The following is a 21631-nucleotide window of genomic DNA, read 5'->3' on the forward strand; positions in this document are numbered from 1 at the left end:
GAGATAGTCATTTCGTAGTCTGGTCTTATATAAACTCTTTGTATATGGTACCCCACTCACATGTCTCCACATGAATGATCAAGATCAGATCATTTGTAGCACTTTACAATACTTGTAACATTTACAAAGAGGGTCGTATCCGTAGTGTCACTATGATAAGGTACCCAACCTTTTCCATCTACTACAGACCATTTAAGTTCTATTTTAAATATGATCCACCTATATGTCTCTACATACATGTTTAAATTACATAAAATAACATAGGATATTTGTTTATTAGATTAAGTGTATGCTCATAAAATAACAATCATTTTAATAATAACTATTTGTTTATACAAAGTTTACAAACTACAAGAATAAAAGAGAGATTTAGAACACCAATTCCAACAATCTCCCACTTGCCCTAAAGCTTAAAGAGTCAAATGTACAATACAAATAAAGTACAAAATACAATAAACTAGAGCAACACTATACCCTAGTAACATGTCCCACTTGCCTTAGACAATATACCACATATTTTGTAGACCTGGACTTTCTAGATGACCCTCGAACACTTTAGTCGTGAGAATCTTTGTAAACGGATTAGCAATGTTGTGCTTCAAAGCAATCTTCGTGACAATCACGTCATCTCGATGCACAATCTCTCGAATCAAGTGATATTTTCGCTCAATGTGTTTGCCTCTTCGATGACTTTTAGATTTTCCACAACACCATTGTCATCTTTTATATCATTTCTAACTTTTATATTAGCCATTTACTTTTTATATTTAACTAAAATTATATCCATTTAAAATTTGATGTTCTAAATATTTTAATCGGTACATCACACGTATTCTTTGATGGAGTTAGCATACAATTAGTGGAAGAAATCAGGATCATCAAGCATTCTAATTCATCAATTTTAGCATCTTAGTAAGCCTATTCACAAAATGAAAAGAGGGTTTCAAAAATTACCTTTGAAGAACTTCTTCAATCCACGAAATTAGCTTGAATCTTCTTAGCAATCTCTCGTAGACCACCACTTAATCTTCCCTACTATTCTCTAGACCCTTAGATTGGATTGTGGGATCCCAAATGAGTTTGAATCGAGAGAATTATTGAAGATAAGAGGTCATAATTTTTTTGGGGTTTGCTGAAGAGTTTTCTTCTTCAAAACCAGCCAACTATCAAAATTGGATGAACCTCATCCATTGAAATTGGATTTTGTCAACTCGAGCATGCATTCCCAATCCATCCAATAGTGACACCACCTCCTTGAGAAACTAAGTGGAATTTTGAGTTTGTAAGTCAAATGTGGGACAAAACCACTTTCACTATTTTCCATTTTTATTTAATTAAAAATCAATACTTGAAAATTAAATTTTATAATTTCAATTTCAATTGATTTTTAAACAATAAATTTAATACAAAATCATATTTCAATTTTGGAAAAAAAATTCTAAAATTAATCTTAACCAAGATTAATTATAATAATTGATTTTAATAATATTAATTCTAAATAATTGATTAAACTAATTAATTAATAAATTAAATTAATATAACAAATAAAATTAATTAAACACCGATTCCATCATGGATCTCTACTCATGAAATCAATATTTAAATCGTATTCAAATATTATTCAATTCTCCAATTTCGTTTAATTCAATAATCAAATGTATAATTACATCGTATATAATTACTAATTCTCTTAATTCGAATTTGAACGTTTCAAATTTATTCATCACGCTGTTATAAGATTTAATCCGTTTATGAGCTAGTAGGGGATCTAATGCACCTACAATTCTTGGGCTCCAACGATCCGAGATTAATTGACTGAACTCTTTAAACCTAATTAATCAACATCTGTTAACTATTGGGTTGCTCTACTAAAGCTTGATAGTTATACTTCTGTCACTGTAGATATATTTTTGTCCACTTGATTTAACCATAAATGGTAAGTCGATCCTTCGCAGGTTGTTCGTATTAACGGTTGAGTCAAATACTGTTTTACCCCAGAGATTACATCGTACTCCTTAGTCCTACTGATCCTTTAATGAACAATTGGTTTGTGATCTAATCACCAAATCGAGTCCCTCTCAAGCCAATGAGAGGGTGGAGCCCATTTTTCAAGACTCAGAATCAATACTTAAGAGAACAACCTCTCTACAAACCCTAAAAGTGGGTAAGAATGAATTATGTCATGCACTCTATGTCCCCAACTATCACCCCGTTTTATCCCTGAGATGGGAGACTTATTGAGCCGACGCTGTTGAGCCAACCCTCACCTATGCAAATCTAAGGATAATCCCGAATAAACAGGAATTCATAGTTAGCTCAAGATTAAGTTGAGTTCCCTAGGTCGTCGCTTTGAAATAGTCTCTTAAATAGTAAACAAAGTTATAAAGCAAGAGTGGCTTGTTTCTTGGTCCGATCTTACACAAACTCATTGCATAGGACGCCCACACTCGCATGTCTCCACATGAGCGATTTAGGATCACATCGTTAGTACTAAATACAAAACGGACAACATCTAATAGTGTTACCAGAATAAGGTACCCAATCTTATTTGTGTACTATAGACCGTTTTGGCTATTTAATTAAACTTGATCCATTTGTATGTCTCCACATAAAGTATAAGCATTCACGTAATAGCCAAGAATCTTAGTTTATTGGATTTAGACTTTTACAAGTGCAAGTTACATATTCAATAATATATTTATTGAATAAAACTCAATAACATTTTTATTTCAAATAGAATATATTTAAATTTACAAACGGTAAGTTTTAGGACATACAACCTAGCATTCACTAATTAATATATCTAAAAACATGAAATATAACTATTTAACTAGCCTATTTCCAAACATGAAATATACCTATTAATTTCATCCAATTTTTTGTTTTCAATTCCCTACCAATTAACCCTAAACATGGTGAAGGGAAATACTTGTCCACGATAAGGCCACAACAATCTTCGTTTCCAAACACGTTCCAATTTCCCCATCTGCGTCTCTCTGTTTGGCTGTGTTTGCCCAAAGCATCCGTACACTCAACTTGCCTGCAGAAGAAGCTTTTTGCAGATCTCGAAACTCCCTCTTCTTTGAACTGACTAGCCGGAGCTCTATCGGCCATGGGTGTCCCAGCCTTCTACCGGTGGCTCGCCGACCGGTACCCGAGGTCGATCGCCGATGTGGTCGAGGAAGAGCCAGTCAATGGCCCTAGCGGTGTCCTTCTGCCGATCGACGTCTCCAAGCCCAACCCTAATGGAATGGAGTTTGACAACTTGTATTTGGATATGAATGGCATAATTCATCCGTGCTTTCATCCTGAAGGCAAGGTATTCAATTTTTGTCCTCCTTTACATTGGCTTCAGTTTCGAGATTGTAATGGAATTGGTTTAGAAGGGGAAATGAGCTTTATCTTTACATTATATGGCTTAGTTTGAGCTTCTTCCGGTGTATATGTGTTTGGCTTGTCTTAGAGTAGAGCAGTATTGACAGAATAGTGGAGAGCTTAGTGGGTTTTGCGAAATTTGACTGTTAAGAAGGAGAATTCTGTATCTTAAGTTCTAGCTTGTGGTCGTTGGCGTGGGAACTTGTCTAATGCGGAAACTGGATTAGCATATATTGTTGTTTTTGGCGTTGGTTATTTCACAGAGCGAAGTAAATTTGATTTAGAAATGAAAATTTGCCAGTGTCGATCAAAATGCTGTTTAAAATATAATCTGGTTGTGTTTGAGACACAAGAACGATGGCATGGTTTCTTCTCGAAATGAAATTTGAAGTTACGCTTCTACTTTTGCTTTCCGAAAAATTATAAGACAGTAAGAACTGTGATTGTTTTGATTTGGCCTATTATGAATGCATTGCTGACAAGTGACGCTAGAATTGGCCTCCATCTTTGATTTATTTTCAATAAGAACTGCTGAAATTGGTTGCTGTTGATTTGTGCTTAATTTATATGTGCAGCCTCCACCCACTACTTATGATGCTGTATTTAAATCCATTTTTGATTACATTGACCATCTCTTCTCATTGGTTCGCCCAAGAAAGGTTCTTTACATGGCAATTGGTATGAAGTATTTTAGGTTCTTGGAGCACTTTTGTTCTCTTTATGGGAGGTCTATTTATAAATTTAGAATTTGGCAGATGGTGTTGCACCTAGAGCTAAAATGAACCAGCAACGTTCTCGACGTTTCAGAGCTGCAAAAGATGCTGCTGAGGCCGTGAGACTGTTTATATGCCATTTATCATCATTTATATTTATGATCAATGAAAGAATTTTAATTACTTTTCGCTCACGTGTTAGGAAGCTGAAGAAGAAAGATTAAGAAAAGCGTTTGAAGCCGACGGGCAAACCTTATTGCCTAAGGAGAAGCCTGAAACATGTGATTCTAACGTTATCACCCCTGGAACTCAATTTATGGGAGTGCTCTCAGTAGCACTTCAGTATTATGCGCAATCAAGATTAAATCACAACCCAGGGTGGAGGTTTACGAAGGTACGACTGGAACAATTTTGTTCTTCTCATTCTTTTATCTTCAATTGGCTTAAAGATTGGATAATTCCTTATTGGTGGAGTAATCCTTTCTGTATCTTCCACCTTTTATACTTCTGGCTTTCAGGATACTTTGTCTCTCTATGTTTATTTATGGGGATGCATTGGATGGTTATTTGAAGGTTATTCTATCTGATTCAAATGTTCCTGGTGAGGGAGAACACAAAATTATGCAATACATTCGCCTACAACGCGATTTACCTGGTTTCGATCCTAACACTCGACATTGTCTGTACGGTCTGGTGAGTGTTGTCCATCTTAGCTTTTCATAGTTTCCTTTTCTTAATTCTTCTTGGCTGCACGCACAGAAAGAGTTATTGCATTATAATTCCTGGACTCTTTATTTTTGAACTAAACTATTTTTGTGTATTAATTCCAGGATGCAGATCTGATTATGCTTAGTCTAGCAACACACGAGGTTCACTTTTCAATCTTAAGAGAGGTCAGTTGGCTGTCTTATGAGTGCTTATGTATTTCTAACTTCTAGCTGATCTCCTGCTTCAAATTGATCGATTACTGAATATACACATTAGTTGTGCAGGTAATAATGCTACCTGGGCAACAAGAAAAATGTTACAATTGTGGCAAAGTTGGTCATTTAGCAGCTGAGTGTCGTGGAAAGTCTGATGGACCAGAAGATTGTAATGCAGCCGATGAAACTCCGATTCATAAGAAGAAATATCAGGTGGGAGAATATGTTATCTTGTTTTCAAAGGTTCAACGCACCTTATATAGTATGTTCTACTGTATCCTGACATGATGTATTCCGTATGCAGTTTCTCAACATTTGGGTTTTACGAGAATACTTGCAGTATGAATTGGACATTCCCAATCCACCTTTTGAGATTAATTTCGAGCGGATAGTGGATGATTTTGTGTTTTTGTGTTTCTTTGTTGGCAATGACTTTCTTCCACATATGCCGACCTTGGAGATAAGAGAGGTAAGGGCATCTAACTATTTTCTAGAAGCATACTGTTATTTCGTTGTTTCCAAAATGGCTAAAGGCACATATTCAGTGATTTGAGTGCGCTTTAAAGTCGTATTTGCTGCCTCTTTTCCATAATTTTATCTTTAACGACAGTATCATGACAGACGTACTTTTCTGGTTCAGGGTGCTATTAATTTACTGATGCACATATATAGAAAGGAGTTTCCTGCTATTGGTGGTTATCTTACTGATGCGGGTGAGGTAATGGTCTATTCTTATTTCTTGCAAACTTGTTCATCGTTGCAGACATATTTTTCTCTGGAAATGGATTTCATCTGAACTCACTGCCTGAACATATCTCTACCCTTTTTCTTCTTCTTTAAAACCTTGTCGCTTACTTTATGTGTGAACCATGTGCATTTCGAGAGCCAAAGTTCAAATCTGTTATGCAGCTCAGTGGAACTGAAAAGTAGCTTCTCTAATTTTTTCCCCTCATTTTATTAATTTTGTAAAGTGCCATTGTGTTGGGTCGAAATAATTTACCATCTCCTCATCTATTGTTTATATGATGATCAACAAGGAGAGTGTTTTGTCACATTCCTGCATTTGTTTGTTTATAGTTTCCCCTTCTTGAGGCTTCGGGATTAGATTACTATCTCCTTGCCAAATCTGGTTATTCTTTTTTGCATTTATGATATGCTATATATCTATTTTCAAAAAGAAAAAAATCTTAGAAAACAGGCAAATTTCATTTTGCTTGCTCTTTATTCTGTGAGTGAGGCATCTATGATATTCCATGCATGCAAATTGGTTGTTAAGGGTTATGCATCGTGAAATTATTTCCTGTTATTTCCTCACTTTCTTCTCTCTTGTGAAATATTTTTGTGTGCTTGACCGTGTGTAAGTTAATGAAGTTCTATTCTGATCAATCTTCCGTTTCTGTTTTCTGTGAACTGACTAGGTTTTGTTAGATAAAGTGGAGCATTTTATCCAAGCTGTAGCTGTACATGAAGACCAAATCTTTCAGAAAAGAGCCCGGATTCAGCAGGTCTATGGCCATCTCTTGTTCTGCGTGCTATAATTTCAAAGCATTTTAAATCTTATCTACTATTTGTTATACTTTGTTTCGTTAGTGCTTTGCTCTGACCCATGCTTGTCCTATACCGATGAAAACTGAACCTATAAAAAAAATGTAGCAAACGATAAGTTTGTTTCCTTTAAATTTGTGGTTCAATAATTATAATGATGACTACCTATAGTTATAATATCTTCTCAAGTTTGCAGCATTGGCCTCGTTTCATTTCATCAATGAAAAGCCTCGTTTCTGTTTAAAAAAAAAAATATCTTCTCAAGTTTGCATCAAACAGAGAGCACTTATGGATTGATTGGTTTGGATGTAGAGATTTTTGGAGTTTGGAAAGAGGGCAGTAGGGTTTGTAAAGGAAACCAGGGTAATAATAGAGTCTACCTTACAGAATACACATTGTTTTTATATGGATCATTTGGTCATTGAAAATTTAAGAAGGAAGGTACAAAAAGGATGGAGAGAAGAAACATACATATATTGGACTAACATAACTTACAAACTCATCCCTTGGTTTACTCACTGCATAACCTTCTGGTTGTATGATGCTTGTAATGATGTCTAATGTATTCTATTTGTATGATCTTTGCGATTATCTTCCACTTGACTCCTTCAAGTTATAGTATGGTTTGAATTCAATTAATTGATCTCCTACATTCTTTGAAAGATTCTCACATCCCTCAGAAAGCGTAGTTTTAAGGATATGAACACGCTATTCCTAGATTATACATTAAAGTAGCTTTAAATAAAACCTACACTATTTCTGAAATGTTCTTATCTAAAGAAACAAAAAAGAAATGTATACTATTTCTCAAGGATTTACAAAATTTCTTATGTATAAATAATATTAAATTCAGTAAAATATTTTTTTGAAATATAATGAATAAAGTCATTTATCAATTAAATGTCAAAAAAGAAATATGAAGAATAAATATTATAATTAATTAATTTATTTGTGATTTTGTAGCAAACTTATAAAAAAATTTGAATACCCAATAATGCATTTTAATTTGTTTCTAATAGCAAAGACTTGATCTGCATTTTTTTGTACCTTATTGGTTCAATGCATTTGGATACTCGGTGGTGTTTCAATAGTGACAAATTTTGTTGCTATCTACCTCTTGTTCATCGTAATCATCTATTTTTTTCTACTTCAAGAACACTTTTGCAATCAACCAGACCAGACTAGCATCCTTCTCTTTCTTAAACATGCCCGTCAATGGAAGTATATATGAGAATGTAGGTGTGCATGTCATTAGGCATTACATAAACAAGAACTTTTCCTTTTCTTTCTTTCGTTCTCCTTTTTTTTTTGGAAATGTTACATTGCATCTTTTGTATCCTCGTGAAGATTTGCATTGTAAGGTAATAATGTCATGTCTTCGTCTGCCATATGTGTATATCTTTCCATACTCTGATCTTTAGCCTTTAGCTATTCATATCTTCAATACTATAATGATGTCCATGGACGTAAAAATTCTGATATAACATGCTGGTCAACAGGCACAGGAGAATAATGAAGAAATGAGAGGTAGAGCTCGGAGAGAGAATGGACCTGCACCCCCACCTCTGACAATTGACAAGGTCTAAAGCAGAACTTTTATTTCTCAATAGTTTTGTATGTACGATAACAGATAGCAGGGATCTATTTGGTCATACTAACTCATTATATCTATCTTTCTTGAAAAAACTAATGTGTAAATTATGTATAAGATGCAAGGTATGTTTTTTACAGGAATATATTAAGAAATTTTAAGAACTAATCCTGTGGATGTTTGTTGTGTTTGATCATCTGCTATTGCTTGTACCAAGAGCTGATTATTTCTTTAAAATCCCTCTAGACTGTAGTATAAAAGTTGGATCGACTAAACCAGGGGTCAGCATGCACTCATTCCAATGATTAAAATATGGACATCAATTCTATCCACTTAGCATTGTGTGTGAGAGAGTGGAAGAGAGAGAGAGACGGAAATTTATGTCTCATGAATGGAAAGGATGAACAATTCCTCCCTTTTGATAGATTTTTTTTTCCTTTTGAATTGGAAGACTTACATGTAATCTCATGGTGATGGGATTTTTGAAATGTGTACATTTTGATGGACGTCTAAATATGGGTCTTGTATTCTTTGCCATTTCCTTTGTTCCAGATCAAGTTAGGGGAGCCTGGATACAAGGAGAGGTATTATGCCGAGAAGTTCAATGCTAGCCCAGAAAACATTGCTGAAATAAAACAAGATGTGGTAAGTCAATTGCTCGTGCTTGCTTCACTAATATAATAATAATGATCATTATTGTTTGTCTATTTTCTGGAGGATGTACTTCTTAGTGGTTCTCACCCTCTTCAAAGTTTAAACTCTACACATCTTTTAATTCTTGCTATTCTCCTACCTATTTAGTGCGGGGAAGAGTATGATTGAGTATTCTCCAACCACACATCCTCCCAGAACTTTAAAGTTAAACCATGGATTACCTGAGGACTCCCGAATAATGTTTTATGTAGATAGTTTATGTTCTATATTTATCATATTAATTTAGAGTTAGCATTTGATTTATTTTTCCAGGATCATACTGTCGATAAGTTTATCCCAAGTGTTGTACATTAGTGGTGAAAGACTTTTAGATTCAACCAAGGTCCAAAAGGTGATGGGTTTGCTGAACCTCGTTGGACACCTTACATGGAATATTCCAGATAGTTCTAATTTTGCTAGCTTCTTATTAGACTATGAATGATTTATTATCATCTAATAATTTCAAGCGATGAATTTCATGGAAATAAAATTAAAGAAGTTGATGTGATTTCTAGGACTAAGATGAGTGGTAAGTTAATAGTGCTGAATGTCAAATTTGAAAAAGCCGGAAAAAAAATTTGAAGTTGCAGAATGCAATATAGCATGGAAATGAGAAATTGGGTTAATAATTTATAGTTTAGCAATAGATAAATGCATTGCTGAATTCATGTTTTACTGTTTCCTTTTTGGTGATTTATATTTTGGAAAACCTGTTTTGGGTCTTAAGGAAATATCTCACGACTAATTTATAGTTGTAGATTTACTTGGCCTCTATTACCCCAATCCTCTTGTCATGAGTTTGTATAAAATATTTAATTTGGCTTCTGTGTGCTTCCATGTTGTGCGCTTGTTAGATTGGGAGCTTGCAATGCTTTTAATTCATCAACAATTGGCAGATATTATTTGAATTGGATGCTGAGAATTTTTCGTTATCAAATAGCATTAATAATTACCTTAAACAAATCCCCCTCAAGTAGTTCTGATGAACAGAAGTAGCTGATGGGTTTATTTTTTGTGCAGGTCCTGAAGTATGTGGAGGGTTTATGTTGGGTCTGTCGATATTACTATTCAGGGGTTTGCTCTTGGCAATGGTAACCTTCACTTGCTTATTATAACAAATGGGTGCATTCTTCAGCGAACCATTTCTTCTTTTGATTTTAAAGTTGTCCATTAATTTTCCGTGGATATGCATGCAATGTCTTAGGTCTTGATTTGTTTTTTGAGTCTTGATTGAAAATCACCATTGAATTAAAAACAAGGGCCAATAAGCTGTTTGGTATCCGTGTATTTTGGCATGGCAATGGGCAGTGCTCACGTTGTTGATGTTTCAACTGAAACTTGCTTTTTTGGTTCAGGTATTATCCTTATCATTATTCACCTTTTGCCTCTGACCTTAAAAACTTGGCTGATTTGGAGATAACCTTTTTCATCGGAGAGCCATTTAAGCCTTTTGATCAACTGATGGGAACTCTACCAGCTGCAAGGTTCTATCCTAATTTATCTGTCATTTATCTTGCTAGTCTATTTAAAGTTTATATAGCTAAATAAAGATGAAATTATATCTGACTTTTGTTAACGAGAAGTGAAAAACACTTTCCATTGAAAGCATAAAAAGTTCAATGGCTAAGCCAACAAAAGAATAATGTTGGATTTTTTTTTCCCCTGTTGGCGCTAAGTAAAAAAGTAAAGCAGAATACTTTCTTTATTTGAGTACACTTATCAGAAGCCAAAACCGAACTAAAGCCTGACTGATCCTTGTATGATTTTGTCTCAAAATATTCTCTATTTTCTTTTCAGCATGTCCTCCTCTTACATTGCCTCGTTTAGCTTATCCACTTTCTTGATTTTTATGCATCATGCTAATTGCTTTTATCGATACAGTTCAACTGCTCTTCCTGAGAAATACAGGAACTTGATGACTGATCCGTCATCGCCTATCCTTGAATTTTATCCTTCAGGTAATCACTTTTTTAACAAAAATTTAATTTTTAATAAAAATATCATCTTTGATTAAGGGAAAAAAAATGAAAGAATACAAGCATACAAAAAATTAAGCTCACAAAAGGGAATGCGATAAAAGAAAAATGCTCCAACCATGGAAGATAGAGCTCAAGGAATAGTAACAAAAAATCTTCATAATCGAGCTCCAAAAATGAAATATGAAATCTAATGGTGTTTGTTTTCACTTGGTCACTATTTGTTTTGTTTTCTTGTAATTTTTCTTTTTTCCTCAAATGGTGTTTTCTTTTTGGGTGTGTAGACTTTGAGATTGACATGAATGGAAAGCGTTTCCAGTGGCAGGTACTGCTTTTTTTTTCTTTTCCCCAATGAGCTAGAAGCTTATTTATTTTTTTAAAAGAATATTCTGAAGTGTTATCTTTTCAAGAATCTCTTTTGATGTTTGTTAAATTGATGGAAGCCACTGAATCTTCTTCCCTTGTGAAATTCAGGGTGTTGCCAAATTACCTTTCATTGACGAGAGAAAGTTGCTTGCTCAAACTAGGAGACTTGAAAGCTCTTTGACGGTATGAAAGAACGAGTTATGTACTTTTAGCTTTTGAGTCGCTTCTATTCCTTTACTCTTATCAAACCGTATTTTGATTTAGTCTGTACTCTGTGAAGAAGGTGAAATTACTTTCTTGTGTAGTCAATCGAGTTTCAATGCTGAGATTATTAATTTGCAAATTTGGTACATTATGCAGGATGAAGAGAAGAATCGGAATAGTGTGATGCTTGATTTGCTTTATACACATTGTGCCCATCCATTATCTGCACAGATTTTCTCTTATTACCAAGTTGCTAGTCAACTACCTCCACATGCAAGAACTTGTTGGGTGATTGATACAAACGCCAGGTAAGTTTAGTTTCATCACGAGTGCCGTCCATCTTTCTGGATGATGAAGCCCTGTTTGCCAACATTTCAGATAGTTGGTGGATCGGGAATCTAACCCAGCGAAGCATTTTCATTCAAATTCCTGATAATTTGTCCCCCTGTATGTGCTTACCTTGCTGCTCGATCCTTCTGTTGTGTTCATCTTACAGTGGTGGGATGAATGGATACCTGTGGTTGTGTGAAAGAAATGTAATCCGTAATGTTGTTCCATCACCGATCAACGGTTTGCCAGACATCCAATGTAATCAAGTCCTGTAAGTCTTTCTTTAATTTGGTAAACCTGAGACACACAGGCCTCTCTCTCTCTCTCTCTCTCTCTCTCTCTTTCTCTTTCTCATCTCTCACTCACATTTTATTTTTAACTGTAGAAATGTTACATATCTTAATCCCCAGAAGCATAAACATATCCCTGAACCTCCGAAGGGAGCAATCATCCCGAAAAAGGTGCGTTAGATATGAGTCCTAAGTCCCATCGAATTTCCTTTCAGTAATAATGTCTCTGAAACAGATGTGAAAAAACTACAGTAGTTCATTTATGCATTGCCATTGTGCAAGGATTTTTTTCATTAGCATAATTCTAGTTTAGGATGCCCGCATGATGACTTTTTCGATGATCATTCCTTTCCTTGCCATTATATTAGCTAAAAGTATTTGAAATTTGCCTATAGCTTGATGTTTTGTTGTATTTGCAGGTTCTAAGTTCCTTGGATATCAAACCGTTCCCTACATTATGGCACGAAGACAATAATTCCCGGCGCTATCATGGCAGAGAACGGTAGTGTACCTAAATTTGCCTCATCTTTACTGTATGAAAGTTAACCGTACAAAATTTTAAGTTCATTGAATAGATTTTGGAAAATCCATATGGAATTGTTTTCAAGCTTGTTGACACAATTATACATAGTTTTAATGACATAGAATTTATGGATGTCAACCTTTTTGATAGGTTGTATTTTTACCGAATGCACCTCTTTTTCAGGCCCCAAGTACCTGGAGCTATTGCAGGCCCTCTATTGGGAGAAGCAGCTCATCGTCTTGTCAAAAACACACTCAATATCAAACCTAATGGCTCATCATCGGGATTATTTGAACAACCCTATTCTCGCAATTTCCCAGGACTGCCTATGTTCTCTCGTCCACGACAAGTTGGATCTCCAGGTTATGAAACAGGGTATGGTGAAGATCCAAATTATATCTACGGCCACTATAGTAATTACCAGAGTGCATCAGGTAGACCAAGATATTCCCACTCTTCAAATGGTATGCCAGGTGACAGGCAAAGTTCCCGAGGAAATGATAGGGTACCGCAACAGGAACGATACAATGTGAGGACTGGAATGTCTGCTTTGACGATCGAAGAGAGTGTAAGGAATCGATCTCCTGATGTTTTAACTCGTGGCCCTCCTCCCGTGATGTTGCCAAAGATGCTGAAGGTTGGAAACTCAGCAAATCAACAGAATTTTTCCCAGGCTACTGACGCTCTTCCTTCACCACCACACAAATGGATTAATAGAGCGCCAAGTGCAAGCTTAATATATACAAGACAACAAGAAAGTTTTCTGGGAGGGGTCAACGAGAAACAATCGAAACAAGTGTATCTAGCAAAGAGTCCAGCATCCCAGAGCGGGTCAGGTTCAGGAAGCAGGCAGTAACTGTAGTTTGTTCGGTTCTTGTTGTTGGCTGTTATTTAAGTTACCATAATGTGAAAAAAAGCACCTGCAGCATTCCTCAAGTTGTACCTAACATGGATTTCAGTGAGGCAAACCCTAATACAGGTGCTCCGGGGCAAGTCATGCGAGCTGATCATTCATTTGGTGGAATCTCGTCTTGCATTCTCATCATGAAAGTGACTTTATTTTTTAGCGACCGGGTGCGACATTTAAAGATGGAACTATTTGCATGCATGAACAGATTCAAGCCAAAACAATGGGTAAGATCATTTGATGAATTTTGTGCATATTGTACCAATGAATCATTTCATACTGTAGTGCACCTACAAGTCTTACCTCTAGAAATTTCCCACCTTTGTTTGGGGTTTTGAAGAGGAATTGTAGAGTAGACATGTTTGATTATAGTGGATCTCATAGCACAGAAGATACGTGTAGTTAGTTACTAGGTTGTATTTGTACCTTTCCCCCCCTTTTCCCCTCCTGAGAAAGAAAAGAAAAACTAAACATGACCAAAGAGACAAGGATTCGACATGTTTATACCTTGACCATATTCTATTTTCGTGCTTATTGAAACTATTTTTGATTGATGCCCGTTTTAAGACATTCTAAAGCCTGTAAAGCTGCATGTATCAAGTGTTACATGTTACTCTTCTAGTAAAAGTACCAGATGCTTTTCGATGCTCGTGTTTTCCAAGTTACTCAACTTCTCATTACACTCTTTGGCTCAAATCCTTTTAGTTTTAACTTGAGGGAGCATGGGTTCAGTTGGTATTGACGTTTTCATTGCATGCCATCAGCCAGGAAGTTCTTGACGCCACACATTGTCAGTTGTCAGTTTTTTGTGTCGTGAGTTGAGATATGTTCAAGTCGGCTCAAATTTTAATATATATATATATATATATATATATAAAAGAACAAAAACTCTGGACGGAAGAAAGAAAAATGACTCAAGGAAGTAAAATCATGCATTTAAAAACTATTTTCACGTTATTGTGATATCTCATTAAGGGGAAAAGGAAATTAAACATCCCAAAACATGGCATTTGTTATAATAAATACAAAATCAAAGTGGGTGTCAGCCAATATAATGGTAAGTTTTTCCCAAATTTTGGTGGTTAGCAAACTCTAGAAGTCATTTTTTTTACCTGACGAGATAGAAAATGTCTCATTTCTCGCGGTTGATTACATTTGGCGAATTCATTGACTTCACCAGGATCAAGAAGATTGAGAGTGAAGTTTATATATAATTCAACAGTATGCTTTGTTTTTGTTTTGTCTAACACAAAAAATTCAGTGAGAATTTGGAGTCCACCAAACAAGATACACAAACTCCTATATAATTTATTCAATCCACCTGAAATTCCACAATTTTATGCATTAGAGTTTGCAAGTACACATGTAACAAAATGAGAAAAAGAAATACAATTATCAAAATCATTTGCCATGTGTCAATTTCATCCTTAAACCTTAAATTGTCTATTACAATTGTTAGACTTCGAATCATACTAATCTTTAGTCTCTACAATATTCTTTCAAAATAATAATAATAATAATAATAACTCTCTACAATAAACACGTTTTTACTAGTTATAGCAAGTATATCTGATTCCACATGCTAGCAATTACTATTTACTCATAATATTAGTGTATTACCTAATCGACACCATCACCAATCTACTTAATCTCTCAAACTCTAGTTCCAACTTTAAAGTATCTTCGAGTGATTTTTTAAGCTAACCACAAAAGATTAAAGAGTATAATTCATAATCAGTCAACTTAAACATAACTCAATTAGTTAAGACATATATCCTTGATTGAGAGATCACATGTTCTTGTCACTTCCATGTTGTTGAACTCTAAACAAAGAGAGAAAAACTAAAGTCCCGCTTGGTAACCAATTGGTTGTTGGTTTTTAGTTTTTAAAAATTAAGGCTATAAACACTCATCCCACCTCTAAATTCCTTACTTTGTAATATATATTTTTTTATCTATATTTTCAAAAACCAAATCAAAATTTGAAAAGTAAACAAAGTTTTTAAAAACTTACTTTTGGTTTTAGAATTTTCCTAAGATTTCAACTATTTTACTTCAAAGAGATAGAATAGGTTTAATTCTCAAAATACCAAAACAAAAAAGGAAATAGTTACGAAACTAGACCCAAATAATTCAAAGGATTCTATCGTTTTTAAAGTCAAAACTAAGACTTCATTTAATAACTATTTTATTTTTTATTTTTTTTAATATGAAGGGTTAAATTTCTTTGTTTTATTGTTCACTTTCTACCCTGTTTCAAAAATCAAGCTTTTTAAGTTTTTGAGGAAAAGTAGAGTAATTTTTATTTTGATTAAGAATTCAAATGGGTATATACACACACATTATTCTTGAAATAAATAATGAAAAAATCAGGGTCTGTTACCTGATTGATCATCCATCATCCATCATTGCAAGAAATAGCCAGAAAGGAAGAGAGCAAAGAAGAAGAACAAGCTTCCATATATAAGCACAGCTTTCTGGCCAGAAGTCAAAGTGTTCCCTCCAAGTCCATACTGCTGATTCTGAGCAAACCCAGCAATCTCCACACTCTTACTCTCAAAGAAGCTCTTCGCCGCCCCACACGTCGGGCACCGCCAATCCTCCGGCAGCTGCTCAAACGGCAGTCCCGGCGCTATGGGATACGTTGGATCCCCGACCGCCTCATCGAACTTATGCCCACATGACCTGCACTCATATATCCCTGTGTTCAGCACTGCAAATTTCTCCTCCAGCCGCCGCTTATCAAACTTCTCCTCCTCATCCACCGCCACAACCGGCGGCGGCGATGGCGTATTTGGGTCATCAGAAGTGGGTTTATCTTCCTTAGAGACGTCGATAGAGTTAAGGGTAAAAATGGAGTTGGGTCTCGCCGCCGCCGATCTCTGCAACGGCGGAACGGCAGGGACGGTGGCGGCAGCGGCAGAGGCGGAGGCGGGGGGTTTGAAGTTGAATCTGGGAATTGGAAGGGAAGGTTGGGAGAGATGGAAAGAGAGAGTGGGTCTTGCAGAGGAATAAGCAGCCATTGATGGAGGTGGAGAGTGTCAAGGAATTGGAATCTGAGAGGGATTTTGTCTTTAGGGTTTTGATTTTTGTGTGTGATTGAAGGAGAAGGGGAATTCAAAAGGAAGAAGAAGAATCAGAAGGATCCATGGAATGGGGAAGGGTATATGCTGGTTTTTGTTTCTGTGTGGGAGGAGGAGGAGGTGGAGGATAAGGTGGGGTGGGGAAGGAGATGCGACTGGGAGTCTGTTCAATTGGGCTTTCTTTTTGGGCTTTACTTTTACTCATCTTCTTGGAAACCCAAAATATGAATCAATTTGAATGGCAGTTAGTCAAGATTTTTGTGTATGGTTACAAAAAAAATCTTTATAAAAGAATTCTGAGATAGTCTCATCAAATTATAGCTCAATGGATAAGATATTAATCATCGGTTAACGATTTAATCTCCATCTCATGATTATTTAATAAAAAAAGAAAGAAACAAAGATACATGTATATTCCTACTATTCAATCGTGAGAAATATAAGAGCTCTTTTTGAATGTAAGGTAGTAGGATTTTTTAAATGTGTTTTTCTAGATATGGTTGGAATTAGTTTGATCATAAAATAAGAAAAGAGATCTCAAGTGTTTCTAAAAAATAGAAAAAATAAAAAAAGAAGGGAAAAAGGAAAAAAAAAAGGAAAAAAGAAAAAAATCAAAGAGGCCTATACTAAAATAACAAAATTGCTAATTCCACTAAAATTTATCTAACGAATATGTTATAGTAGTATTATGTTAAATTTTGTCTTAAGTACGATAAGTGCGATAATGGAGGACTGAACCTCAATCTCTATAGGAAAAACCATGCCAATTACCAAACTCACTTTGAGATGATAAAAACATTTTCTAGAACAAATTAAAGAACACTAACTCATTTTGTTTGGGTATAAAACCAAATGTATCAATAGCATCTTTGGAATGACTTTAAATACTTAACAAAATATTTTCAAGTGTAATTTCTTTTTGTCATTCCAAATAAACTGGAGAGTGTTTGCTCACAAGTCTAGCTTGTGCAACCAAGTTAAAAAACCAAATCTATATTTAGTATGTGATTTTACTTAATTCAAACTATTATTTATTAATTCTATTGTCCATCTCTTCTATTTTAATGAAAAATTTGTTCAAACTGCATGTCAGAATTGCCGTACATTCTAAGTATGAACAAACTAATAACCTACAAGAGCTAATATAATCTTAGAATCATAAAATTCATATTTCATATTAAACTAGTTTCTTCGTAATCAATTTGAGTATAACTCAACTAGTAATCAAGATATTATATACTATCTTAACATGGAAAACTCAATTGCCCACCCTCTCATCAATCAAGATTTATGAATAGGATCTCTCTGTCATAATTTTAAGTTTGAAGCTGTCCAAAAATATAAAAACTAAAGTAGAGAGAAAATGATACACCAATCACAGACAAAGAAGTTGGAATGATACAATGAGAGGAAAAAAATACAACAAACATTGTATACATTTCAATTAGTAGGTTTTTTAGCGGTTAAATTTTCTATAGAATTTCTCTGTCCATTTTCAACCGAAAAAGGGAAAACAAAACAAAACAATAATCAAACACTTGTAAGATACCTAACCATTTGTGACCAATAATATAGGGATTGTTCATATCCTTAAATTCTCTCCCAAAATTCCCCATGCAATTCACAAAATAAGAAAGAGAGATGGAGAAATTTATTACCTCTTAAATCGAGCGAAAGACTAGGTCAAGATTCTTCTTCCTGCAAATTGCAAACAAACAAGAACAAATTTACTCAGACGGAAGCAGATTAAACAAAAAGTTTGGAGCAAATTAATTATGACATGGCCACTTTCTGGTTGGATTTTTTCTTCTTCTTCTTCTTCCTCCATGGAAGAAGATCAGAATATCCAACTCTCTGATTCTGATGAACATGAAACGGATCTTAAAAATGACGACGATGAATACCAGGCCGATTCTTACCGAGAAGATGCACAGAACAATGAACAAAACGCCACCGTTTCGGACGAGACAGACGCTGCAGATTTACATCAATCTAAAACCAACAGTTTTTCTCCGATCGAAGATCACATTCCAACCGCCATCGCTATCCCTGCTAATGCTACTAACAATGTTGTCACCGTTGCCATTCCGGCACGACGGAGAACCACTGTCTGGACCAATGAAGATGAAATCAAGCTCTTGCGCGGTTTTCTTGAATACACATTGGAGAATCGAATCTCCGGTCACCGCCTCCAGCAACAAGACGCCGCCGCGTTCTATCGTAAAATAAAGCCGAAAATTCAACTATGTTGCGACAAAAATCAATTAATCGATAAGCTCCGGAGATTGAAAAGGAAGTATAATATCACTTCGAGCAAGATCGATTGCGGCGAGAAACCGGCCTTCAAAAGCGTCCACGAGCGATTAACTTTCGACATTTCGAGAAAAATTTGGGGCAGAAATTCGGGGAAAAAACAAACATCGGCAGAGGATAGCATTCTAGACGAAGTGCTTGCGGACATTAATCCTAATTTCACTGAAACAAAGGTGAAAACAGAAAACGTCGAAGACGAATACGAAGAGCGAGACGATCTTCATCAATCGATAAAACGGCGTCGCACGGCGTTTCTCTCCGGCGAAGCGAGCAATTCGAACGAGATTCCGGTGAGGCCGAATAGTATACTTAACGATATCGGAAAAATTTCAGGATTGGTTGAGGAAGTGGCGAAGGGCTGCTTGACGCCGTTTTTCAAGGAGTTGATGAGTAACGGATGGCCGCCGGTTGGCCTGGCCAGAAGGATAACGAATTTGAGCGGAGGAGAGGAGGCGGAGGAGCGGTGGCGGAAGCAGCATGCGATGGAAATGGAGGTTTATTTGAAGAGATTGGAATTGGTACGGGAAGAAATTAGGATTGCATTGAAGGAGTTGAGATCAAAGGAAGAAGAGAGTGAAAATAAGCTTCAGAATGATAATTAACAAATATTTAAATTAGATTTTTTTTTTTTCTAATATAGTTATAAGTTCAAACTTTAATTTTAATTGTCAAGTCTTCACACTTTGCACATCGAAAGAGAAAAAACGAACACTATAATGGGTTAATTTGAACCTAATTCAACTTCCAATTACCATTTCAAACTTTTGAAACAGCAATGGTTGAATTAAGGAAAAATAAACACTTGAAATATATAAGACTATTCATTTCTATTTCTTTATTAAATTATAAAAATCTCTGAAGTACCCTTATACTTTTAGAAAGAGTTCAAAAATACATCTGCCATTAGTTTTAGATGGAAACCGTTAAATTTTTGTTTAAAAAATCCTCTTTAATTTTTATAATGTTTAAAAAATAACCTTAACTTAATAAAAGTTCAAAAATATTTAACTGTTAGTATTTGAATAAAAATCGTTAATTTGTCGAGACAAAAATGACTTTAAAAATAAAAAATTAAAAAATGTTCCTAGTGATCAACTTGTTTAAAGTTTTCTTAAGTTCGAAAAGAACAAGTTTAGGGTAAATTATATAGATATCCTCATTTTACTTACATGTGTACTCTCATATTTTTCTTAATTTTTCAATTCTTAGCTTACACCAATTTTCTAAACAACCAAAATAAAAACCAAAGTTTTAAGTTAAAACATAAAATATAACAAAATCAAAATCTTCACTTGAAACATACTAAAACGATAAATAGTTAAATTAAAAAAGTATCAACCTAAATTGTATTGGTTCTTAGGAATTTAATATTTATTTTAATTCTTAGATAGGTTATCGAGCAAAAGAAGTTGTCAGGCGTTTCATATGCAATTCGGGCTTAATGGAGCAATTAGCAAGCAATAGGAGTAAAATGGTGAAATTGAGCAAGGAGGCACGACGTTGCTTAAATGCTATGACACTTGTGCCCTGTGTCATTCACAGCGACAGTCTGCTAAGCAAGCATTGCAGTGTTGCCCTGCGGCGCCACAACGCTTTCCATGTAATACGCGCGCATGAAGAGGCACTCCTTCCAATTTGCTCTCCAAGGCGCTTTGTGAGGGGGGTCTTCAACATCACAACATTTTGGTATGTTTTAGTTGTTGAGAAAATTGATGTAAGTTAAGAATTAGAAAATTAAGAGAAAAGGAATATTTTTTATTTTTTTTTAAAAAAAATTAAAGTCATTTTTATCACGATGAATTAACGGTTTTTGTTCAAATACTAACTATTTTGATATTTTTGAACTTTTATTAAGTTAAAGATATTTTTGAAACATTTTGAAAGTTCAAATGTATTTTTTACGATTTTCATCCAAAACTAACAACAAAGGTATTTTTTAAATTCTTTTTTAAAGTTTAAAGGTATTTTTGAAACTTTTAAAACTTCAGATGCATTTTTGGCATAAAGTATAAAGTTCAGGATATTTTTTATAATTTAACCAAAAAAAAAAAAACCTTAAGTTGTGATGACGATTGAAAATAATTTATAACATACCGGTATAGTTGAAGTTGAAGTAGAATGGATCACAATTGTGTCTTATGGAAAAGAAAAAAAAATAAAAAATAAAAGAAAGAAAGAACGTAAATTACAATTGCTTAAACAATTGGATGTATTTTAATCATTTTTTTTTTAAAAAAAAAATTACAATGAAAGATTAGATTTAAGCTATGTTCGCTTTGATCATTAAGTAGGGCAAGCCAGGGGCTTCTCATCCTCGTCCTCGTGAGGAAAACCAATCTACATCAATGTCGAATCCGTCCTCGTCTTTATCTAATTTTTTATTTACTATTATTTTTATTGTACATTAAAACAAAAAAACAATACTTTTTAATCGGAGTCGAAACTTCTTCTTTTCTATATGAATTTCATTTTCTTAGTGAAATAAGAAATTTGCCTCGATTTGGTATGGAAAAAAAAATGAAGGGGTATAGTGTATATTTAGTCTCTCAGATTCAAAATGTTATACATTTAGTCCTTGAGTTTTGAGTTTAACTTCAATATAGTACCTAATTTTCAAAATATTATAATTTTATTCTTGACATTTGAGTTTTACTTCAATTAGGTCCTTATGTTTCAAGATTTACACTTTTAAACTCATTTATTCACTAAATACTCATTTTTCGTTTTTAATATTAATTTATGAATAAATTAAAAATAATTAAAAGAACTATAATTAATTAAGTTTCACTATTTTTATCA

General features: G+C 34.6%; 3 protein-coding genes across 5 annotated transcripts; 2 read left to right on the top strand and 1 right to left on the bottom strand.

Annotated features, from left to right (window-relative positions):
* Positions 1-2922: 2922 nt before the first annotated feature.
* Positions 2923-14081, top strand: LOC120080566 (5'-3' exoribonuclease 4). 3 transcript variants are annotated; one of them, XM_039035267.1, is made up of 22 exons: positions 2923-3319; positions 3951-4053; positions 4131-4207; positions 4291-4482; positions 4662-4781; positions 4919-4981; positions 5081-5224; positions 5316-5480; positions 5652-5729; positions 6430-6516; positions 8056-8136; positions 8700-8792; positions 9861-9931; positions 10196-10324; positions 10722-10798; positions 11101-11141; positions 11291-11365; positions 11543-11694; positions 11883-11987; positions 12102-12177; positions 12426-12508; positions 12713-14081. In XM_039035267.1, exons 1-22 carry the CDS (start codon positions 3113-3115, stop codon positions 13383-13385), a joined length of 2892 nt encoding a protein of 963 aa, XP_038891195.1. In that variant the 5' UTR covers positions 2923-3112; the 3' UTR covers positions 13386-14081. The 3 variants fall into 3 exon arrangements, with proteins under 3 accessions (XP_038891195.1, XP_038891196.1, XP_038891197.1); XM_039035268.1 differs by having other exon boundaries at positions 3181-3319; positions 4121-4207; XM_039035269.1 differs by lacking the exons at positions 2923-3319; positions 3951-4053; positions 4131-4207 and having other exon boundaries at positions 4344-4482; positions 4607-4781.
* A 342-nt stretch (positions 14082-14423) lies between these two features.
* On the bottom strand, positions 14424-16670 carry LOC120080568 (rubredoxin). The gene is made up of 2 exons (XM_039035271.1): positions 15820-16670; positions 14424-14757 (listed from the first exon to the last, which is right to left on the bottom strand). The coding sequence occupies exon 1, from the start codon at positions 16457-16459 to the stop codon at positions 15842-15844; it is 618 nt and encodes a 205-aa protein (XP_038891199.1). The 5' UTR covers positions 16460-16670; the 3' UTR covers positions 14424-14757; positions 15820-15841.
* Positions 16671-18294: 1624 nt separating this feature from the next.
* On the top strand, positions 18295-19434 carry LOC120080567 (probable transcription factor At3g04930). Its single transcript, XM_039035270.1, has one exon. It carries the CDS (start codon positions 18295-18297, stop codon positions 19432-19434), a length of 1140 nt encoding a protein of 379 aa, XP_038891198.1.
* The last annotated feature ends 2197 nt before the right edge of the window (positions 19435-21631 follow it).

The sequence above is a fragment of the Benincasa hispida genome, chromosome 6 (genome assembly GCF_009727055.1).
Source record: "Benincasa hispida cultivar B227 chromosome 6, ASM972705v1, whole genome shotgun sequence".
Lineage (NCBI taxonomy): Eukaryota > Viridiplantae > Streptophyta > Magnoliopsida > Cucurbitales > Cucurbitaceae > Benincasa > Benincasa hispida.

Excerpts from the sequence above, each read along its gene's own strand:
- LOC120080566 (XM_039035267.1), top strand. The coding sequence starts at position 3,113 with ATGGGTGTCCCAGCCTTCTACCGGTGGCTCGCCGACCGGTACCCGAGG. Across the intron at positions 5,730-6,429 it reads ATCTTACTGATGCGGGTGAG|GTTTTGTTAGATAAAGTGGA; the intron begins GTAATGGTCTAT and ends TGAACTGACTAG. Across the intron at positions 11,366-11,542 it reads GACTTGAAAGCTCTTTGACG|GATGAAGAGAAGAATCGGAA; the intron begins GTATGAAAGAAC and ends TACATTATGCAG.
- LOC120080568 (XM_039035271.1), bottom strand. The coding sequence starts at position 16,459 with ATGGCTGCTTATTCCTCTGCAAGACCCACTCTCTCTTTCCATCTCTCC.
- LOC120080567 (XM_039035270.1), top strand. The coding sequence starts at position 18,295 with ATGACATGGCCACTTTCTGGTTGGATTTTTTCTTCTTCTTCTTCTTCC.